Source organism: Rattus norvegicus, chromosome 3 (genome assembly GCF_021556685.1).
Source record: "Rattus norvegicus strain SHRSP/BbbUtx chromosome 3, alternate assembly SHRSP_T2T, whole genome shotgun sequence".
NCBI lineage: Eukaryota > Metazoa > Chordata > Mammalia > Rodentia > Muridae > Rattus > Rattus norvegicus.
Window position 1 is genome coordinate 108719585 of NC_141536.1, and position 8522 is coordinate 108728106.

Below are 8522 nucleotides of genomic sequence, written 5' to 3' on the forward strand. Positions count from 1 at the left end.
CAAATAATTCTGTGTTTTTAATTGCTGGTAAGCCGGATAACACATGCACATGTGCATGTGCATGCATGTGAGTGTGCGAACACACATAGGAATTCGTTCATAGCCCATTACCCACAAGCCTGGGAGAAGAACCACTGTTAATATTTTGGTGCAGAGTCAGCTTTAGTTTTGTGGGTTTTTTACTGTTTTGTGGTTTTTTTTACTGTTTTGCTTTGTTTTTAGTGGTCTAGCTGGGTAGTCAATTCACTTTGGATTCATGATGTTCCTACTTCAGCTGCCCAAGTGGAAATGCAGATGTGTGTTCCCATCCCTGGCTAGGCTTTGCATGTGGCTTAAGACTTTAGAAAATAGAGTCTTGCTAATGTAGCTCAGGCTAGCCTTGAATTACAGTCTTGCCTCAGCCTCCTGATGTCTGGGATTATAGGCTTTAGGCTACAGAAGCCTGTGCTCCCTTAAACAAACAAACAAACATCCCTGGGCTCAGCTGCAAAGGTGCAAAGGTACCTACCACTAAGTCTGATGCGGAGCTCAATTCTGGGGACCCACATGAAGAACCAAATCCTGCCATGTCAATGGCAGGCTGCAAAGTTACAGCACAGTCTTTGAAGCCGTGCAGCAACCCTACCATACATGGTACCTGCGCTAGTCTCAGACATCTTAGGTATTCCCAGTGTTTTGCCTACTGGGGGAAATACACAAAGTTGTTTTCTAACAAAAAGAGCCAAACTCAACGTATTTTTTTATTGCCTTGTGTGGGGCTTTGTTTTATCTTAAAACCACAGTGCCATCTAGCAATCAAATACCAGGTTAGTGGGTGGGTCAACCCAGGGACCCACCTCAAGGAAGAAGGATGCTTGATGCATCAAGGAAGAATGTGACTCACCCTGGGGAGGGGTGGTATGTTCTCCTGAAGTTGGGGTCAGGGAAATACATCCAGACCTTCTGGTGTCTAGTCTCTGGTGCTTTTCAATTCTCTCCAGCAGTGCCTAAGAGAAAGGAAACTGAAAAGTGAAGGGTCAACCAGAACTTACTAATAAGAGAAAAACCCTTCATTTGTACACATCTGTGTTCATGAACAGCTCTAAAACTCTTATTGTTTGCCAGGCATTTGGATGGACACTTGCAACCCATGCACATGTGTGTACACAAAACATGGCTCCTGTCTGGGGCTCAGGCAGGGAAAAAGTTGATGCTTTTTTTAACATACAACAAACTTCTCCATTCTCTGCTTTGTCTAGGGCCAATTGGGATAGTCACTTTGCTTGTGGCCAAAGCAATGGGAGCTTCTCAAGTAGTGGTGATTGGTAAGATGGGTTTCTTTTCTTTCTTCCTCTTCCTCTTGTTCTTCCTCCTCTTCTTTTAGTTTCCTTGAAACAAGGTTTCTTTGTGTAACCCTGGCTATACCTTGAACTCAATCTGTAGGCCAGACTGGCTTTGAACTTAGTGATCTGTCTACCACTGCCTTTTGAGCACTGGGATTAAAGGCATGGCTACCACATCTGGTGGTAAGGTTTTCTTCTGTTTAAATCTCTTTGAGAGGGAAACAGGTGGAATTGAAGCCAACAATGGGCCTCGTTCTGTCTGTCAGTCCATTTTCTGTTGCTTAGAAAGAAAATGCTTTACTTCACTGTTTCAGAAGACAAGAATCTAAGATTAAACTATTTTAGTAGTCTGGTCTCTCATGAAGGCCCCACCGTGGATGGCATCACAATGACAGGAGCGTGTGGTGAAAACAGAACACCAGATAGATCCAGACCCGGTCCCAGAACACTGGTCCCTTTCCTGGACAGTAGCCCAGTGCACAGGTCCCTGCTCCTAAAGGTTGTACTACCTCAGCTCTTCATGTTGTAGAGCAAATCTTGTGTGAACCTTTTTTTTTTTTTTCTTTTTTATCGAAGCTGGGGACTGGACCTAGGGCCTTGCGCTTGCTAGGCAAGCGCTCTACCACCGAGCTAAATCCCCAACCCCTTGTGTGAACCTTTAAGGGATAAACCATAGCATGTTCTGAAGTATAGGTGTCTAAAAGAGCTTCCGCCTGCTATCTCCTGGGTTCTAGAGCTGAACAGCCTTCCCAGGAGTGAGCAAGTCAGGATTTAGAAGTAGGCCCTTCTGTGAAAGGAGAAGGTAGCTGTTGTAGAGAGGAGAACTCACACTACCCCTCTTAATGCTAAATGAAGGATCATGCTTGGTCTGTCTGACCAAAATTAGTGCATGCATGTCCGGTCCATGTATGTGTGTTGCTATGTAGAGCTGTAGTGTGTGGGAGGCTGGGTAGAGGTTTGTTTGTATGTAAAGGGTGTCTGTGAGTGGGTGCATATGTGTTGCACTAGGCGATGTGTAGCGCAGGTTGTGTCAGGCTCAGCAGCCTCAGCCCTGCACTGGGGATTGCTGTTCAGCTCGAGTGTCCCATTTTATTTTCTTCCTTGTCGGTACTCGGCTTCTCCACTTGAAGTGACTGTGCTTCCCTCTAGACCTCTCTGCTTCTCGGTTAGCCAAGGCCAAGGAAGTTGGAGCAGACTTTACCATCCAGGTTGCCAAAGAGACCCCTCACGACATTGCCAAGAAGGTGGAAAGTGTGCTGGGGAGCAAGCCAGAGGTCACCATCGAATGCACGGGAGCGGAGTCCTCTGTCCAGACGGGCATCTATGTGAGTGAGGGGAGTGCAGCTTGCCGCTGTGCAGCTTCGTGGCAGAGATGGTGCAGATAGGAAGGGGGTGGCAAGGAGGTTATTCTGCCATCCAGCTCGGCCAGGCTGCTGTCTGACCCCAAGCTGAGGCAGACAACCCTTCTGCACTTCATTTTCCTACTGTTTGTGTGGACTTGCTTTGAGTCCTAGTGAGGTTCAAGTATGAAAAGCAGACACACCCCTTCAGGATGGGGTTGCTGTTGGTGTCGCACAAGTACAAGGGAAGCAACGCTCTTGGCAAAGTCATAAACAGGATAGACGGAACTGAGCCTTGGTAGAGTGGGAAATTCCTGTATTGTTTTATTGAGGAAAACTAGTCTTTGTGTCATTTATTCAAAGCCACAGTTAATAATTCAGCTAGTCACAAAGGTGAGATGGAGTTTTTTTCAAGGCCATAGTTGGTAATTGAGGTGCTGTCTTCCAGAGTTAGGGGCAGATAAGCTGTCTGTGCCTGATTCACCCCTCAAGGTCCCACCCTATTAGCAACTTATAGGGAACAGAGGGAGTTGGGGTGGGGGAAGGTGTGGCGGTGACAGAGCAAAGTACAAGGAAAGGAGGAAGAACTAACCCTTTGGATGCCAGCCCTCTGAGCGTGATACCTCTGTGCCTGGCGGTAATTCCTGAAATCAGTTCTCAGTGAGCATCCAAGTCCTCAGGTTCTCAGTGCCTTGAGTCAGGATCAAGAATCAGCCCCAGCCTGAGGAGGCCCTACTGCCTAAGCTTTTGTCACTGGATGGGAAGGAGCAGACAAGCAGCTGTGTGGTGGGAGGGCCCGAGCTGGGAGAAGCTCCTGCCTCTACCTTAAGGACCTACTTCAGAAATGCACGGGTCACTTTGCAGCATGTGAAAAATTCAGGGAGACTGGCAGCCAGCTGTGGCACACCTACCTCTAGCTGTGGCATGCCCTTGGGCCTGGAACTCATGCAGCATTGCTATGATTCTTTCTCCGAAGACAGTGTCACAGAGCTAGGGGATGACAGGAGCAAGTGTCCTGTCCTGAGTTTCTACTAGAGTCAACAAACCCTCTGCCCCACCTTCATAGGAAGCCAGTGGTCTCCATGCGGGACCTAGGGATGATGAGTCTGTTGATGGTAGGGCTACTCTCATGGTGCACTCTCTTGGGTACCTCCTGGGTGCCAGGCTCTGTTTTAATCACATTGCAAGTTGTGGCAGCAAGGAAGTTCTGTCTGCCATCTGCAGGTGGCTAGCAGGCCAGTGGTACCACACCACAGAGCAGCAGTGAGGCACGCGGTTGTCCTTCCTATTCTGCCCTGATATCTGGGAACAGATGTCACCTTCCACCGTTGATGCTGTAGGACAGTTGCCAGGCAACCTGGATGGCATAGAGGTGAATGTGATCTGAGGTATTCTCCAGGCATGACTCATGTCCTCCTGACATGGTTGTAGAGCCATCATGCAGAAGGTATGGTGATCCCCTCCGATGAGCACAGCAGGCAGGGGCACCAAATGTGGGCCTATATCTTCCTGCCTGGAAGGTGACTGAGTGCCGTTTGTGAGTGTGGATGCCCATGGGCAGAATGAGGGCATCTCTTAGTATATTAACCACACCCACAGTGGGCTGGTGATCTGAGCATTCGTTGACCTGTGGCTAGCATGCTGCTGGCCTTTGCTACTTGGAATAGCCAGTAAGTTCCTCCTTTTGTCAAGGAAGGCAACTCCCAAGTGGGGAAACCATTTTCCTGGAAAAATCAATCAAGAGTTTTCTGTGACTCAACTCACAGCTTTGACCTCTCACTGGTCTCCAATAGGGACAGTGATGTTTTTCCATTGCACATATATTTCTGAATGGTTTGTAAGGATTTCTGCACTTTAATGAAAACAGAAAACAGCCAAATGTTGAGTGCACGTAAGTGCCAAACCCTGTGGTTGTTATTCATGAGGTGCTTGCTGAGGAACCATGTTCAGGCCTGTGCTGCTCAGTTTTGATGCCCGCAGCCTGGAGTACCACCTCTCATCTGGTACCGAAGACCTCTCCCCTTGGCATTTCTTTGGCCTCCCTCAAAAGGGCTGGCTGTGCGCATCCCTGTAGCTCTTTTTGTAGCTTTCACGATGGTCCTGGTATAAGAGCTGCTGCCTTGTCTGACCAACTTGTCCTTTTTTCCTGTGGCCAGGGCCACTGAATGCCATGGGGCCAGCACTGTAGTTACAGGGCATTAAATGGAGGTTTTCTCCCCCCGTAACATGCTTCAAGGAGGAAGTGATTCACTGAGTCTAATTTCATGATGTTAGCAGACATTAGGGAAGACAAAAATCCATTATGCCCAGTACTTTTGAGGTGAGAGATAAAATGGTTCCTGTCAGGCCTCCTGGATGAAGCTGTTTTTAAACCACAGTAGTTTCAATAGTCTGTCTGTGTGGTGTGGATGAAGCTGTGTCGCCTGCTTTATGTGATGGCTGCAGTTTTCTCCCTACTGATGAGCTCAGAGTGTGGTTCCCAATTTTTATTTTTATTTTTTTTTTTGAGATGTGGGGGGTCTCAACTATGTAGCCCAGACTGACTTGGCCCTTACTCTGTAGCCCACACTTGTCTTGAACTCTCAGAAGCCCCCTGCATCGGCTTCCTTGGTACTGAGTATGGCACTGTGCCCACCCAGTAATTGACTTCTAGTGTCTCTTCTCTGTCAACCACTCCATCAATCCACATTTCTGGGTCTTCAAAAGCTGATTTTCACCTGCTGCTCTGTTAACGTTTGTTGGGTGGTGTGCTGAAGAGTAGTGTGGCAGTATAACAAACACTTGTTGTCCAGCTCTCATCTGGACCTCCTGTATACATCCTGACTTTTCCTGTCTTTATTCCTTCCTTAGGCCACTCACTCTGGCGGGACCTTGGTGGTTGTGGGAATGGGCCCCGAGATGATCAATTTACCCCTAGTGCACGCAGCTGTGCGGGAGGTGGACATCAAAGGCGTGTTTCGATACTGCAACACGTGAGTATGTTTAGGGTGATGGAAGGTGACCAGTGGCCAGCATGCCCGAGACAGGTCCTGTGTAGCCCCTGAGACCAGGCGTCTCTCTTGCTTATTCATGTGGCCATTCTCTGACCACAGGGCTGTTAAGAGAGAGCGTGTACTTTGTCCTTAAGACTTGTTTTCTCCCCTTTTAAAGGGAATAAGGGATCTGTCTTGGAGAGTTGCTTCTCTCCCACCTCACACATATTCTGCTGTTCCCCAGCATGTGCAGTGAGGGTGCTCTCTCCGGAGCACACTTCCCCAGTGATGCCTCTTACTCCCAGCCTATACAGTTCCATGCCCTCAGCGCCCACTTTATAGTCAGCTCTGCCACTCTGGGCTGCTAATTGGTTATCTTGAGCCCGTCCTAGGCTACCTCCCTGATGCTTTCATTGTATTGGCATCCATAGTATAACTTAGGCCTTCATGCCAAAGAACTTTATGGCACAGGTCTGTCACAGAGGAGCTAGAAGCATGGATGTGGTGACTGAAAATAGACTCCGTACCCAAAGATTATAACCCACAAGACTTCTGTCACTTTAAAGCTGACCTTGCAGAAATAAATATGGTTGAGCAGTTCCTGAGCTTAGTAACTGGGGGACCTGACTCTTCCGGAAGGTTAATGGACTGCCTGTGATCTCTTACAGGTGGCCGATGGCAGTTTCCATGCTTGCATCGAAGACTTTGAATGTAAAGCCCTTAGTGACCCATAGGTTCCCCCTGGAGAAGGCTGTAGAAGCCTTTGAAACAGCCAAAAAGGGACTGGGGCTGAAAGTTATGATCAAGTGTGACCCCAATGACCAGAACCCCTAAATGTGATTGCTCTATGCCCTTAGCCCACTCTCTCAGCATCTAAGGGCTAAATGGACCAGAAGGGGAAGCCATTAATGCAGAACCTTCTTTTTGAATGGTAGGAATAATAAACTCATAAGCCGAGAGCCTTAGAGGAGCTGGCGTGCCTTAAAGACAGAAGTAGGGGCACCTTGGGGGACCTCGTAGCCAGAATGAGATGCGTATACTGAGTAAAGTCTAGAACCAAGAGTCTGGCAGAGAGGTCCCGGAAATGCCCTTTCTCAGTACCTTCTTTGGGTGAGGAGACGAAGCATGCCTTCGTCCATGTTCCAATGTGGGTGCCAGAGAGTGGGGCTAACATGGAGAAATGACGTCATTAACATGGGAGTGGCCCCAGAGCTGTTCAGAGCACAGTGTTTCCCAAGTGTCATTTGATTTGAGGGGAATAAGGGCACTCAGCTCTGCCTCAGCTCAGAATTCTGTCCTTACATTTGCAAAGTGGAGGCCTTCTTCCCAACAGTGCTCATTCATGTTCAGGAGCAGTACTGGTTGCTAAGCAACCAGGAGACTTCCACCCAAAGATCCTAAATCCAGCCTAACTCATACAAGAGGGCCACAGGAGGGCTTGAGTTTCCCACTCACAGGATTCGCCTCCTCTCCCAGGCTCACTCCTAGGCAATTATTATCCCATCCCACTCAGAAGATGCTCCCCTTCTCGGCTGTTAAGGCTAGTGATATCTGATGGATGGGTATCACAGAGCCTAATTAAATTATGGGGCTTTTCTTTATAAGATCTGGGTCCAAATCATGCCCTTTGTGATCTTAAGATAATCAAGAAGAGCACAGTAACTGTGGTGTAACTTGGGCTGCAGTCTGTAATCCACCTCTTCAGCTATGAGTAGGGGACACGTGAAAAAAAAAAGACTCTGCTGGAGAAGACCATGGCCAACACCTGAGCTTTCTCAAACTGCTTCCAATAGTAAATTCTGTCGCTGGTGTTGAACTCTTGTGTGCTTTGTTCTGTTTAAGGAGCAAACTTAGGTTGCCTGTTTCTTACACGGAAGAATAACAAAGCCTACAGCAGGGGACATGGTTTCCGTACTAAACACAATCTTACAAACTACTCGACCCCTCTGAGGGCTGCCCATCTTATATCCTGCATATCAGATGTTTATTACTGCTCATAACGGAGAAATTCCAGTTACGGGGCAGCAACAAAATAATTTTATTATCTCCTAAAATGAGAAAAGCCCCTCCTCACCTTGGAAGACTTCTCAAAGATGTCTCAGGAAGGGGCAGACTTCTCTGTTAAACTTGCAAATAGTGTGCACAGCAGGAGTGTGTGTTAACAGCAGCAAAGCCCCAGATAACCCGGCAGATTCTATGTCACATCCCCTTTAGCTGCCACAATGACTTCTTACCCATCCTAGCACCAAAATGGGGTGGGCTGTTCAGTGTGCCACCAGCATGGTGTTGTATCTGAGTTACCGAGCGTTATTCAGACGCTCACAGAAGGGGCTGTAGAAGATGGAAATTCCTTCCCTCCATCTCCATTCAGTACTGTGTTGACTGACTTGGTGAATCAGTCCCGGAACCAAGAACATGAATTCCCCTGGAGCTCCCCAGTGTTGGAAGGCCTTGGCGGCTTCTGTATACTCTCACCAGGTAGGGCATGCTTTCAGTCAACATGGAGGACCCCGCCCAGTTGGCACTCCCGGCACTGGGGTGAGGAGGGTAGGGCTAAGGGTGGAGAGTTAAGAGGACCCCGAAGGTGACAAGGGAGGAGGGGAAGGCAGCCCGTAGGCCCACTGTGTTGCTTCTGGATTTTATTTCCTGGCTAGCTCTTCCCAGTATCTCCAGTGTAGCACAGCCTTGCCTGCTGTTTTGCATAAAGGAAGCTGGTAGTGAAGCCAGAGGTCAAGCGTAGGGGAAACATTCAGGATGTGTTTGACTATTTGCCTTTTCTTCAGAACTGTCCCTGCTCATGATGTCAGCCTAAGCTCAAAGTTCAGAAACCAAGAAGGAAGCAATGGTCAGGCAGCCGCTAGGACAGAGGCTAGGAGCTCAGTCAGGTA

At 48.3% G+C, this 8522-nt stretch overlaps 1 protein-coding gene across 4 annotated transcripts in view; it reads left to right on the top strand.

Annotated features, from left to right (window-relative positions):
* The window catches only part of Sord (sorbitol dehydrogenase), a 31134-nt gene extending 23684 nt beyond the window's left edge, over positions 1-7450 (top strand). For all 4 annotated transcript variants that reach the window (NM_017052.2, XM_087648723.1, XM_087648726.1 and 1 more), the window contains 4 exons: positions 1239-1304; positions 2472-2647; positions 5513-5634; positions 6303-7450. In NM_017052.2, the coding sequence (NP_058748.2) occupies positions 1239-1304; positions 2472-2647; positions 5513-5634; positions 6303-6468 (530 nt within the window). In that variant the 3' untranslated portion in view covers positions 6469-7450. The remainder of the gene's footprint in view (positions 1-1238; positions 1305-2471; positions 2648-5512; positions 5635-6302) is intronic.
* The last annotated feature ends 1072 nt before the right edge of the window (positions 7451-8522 follow it).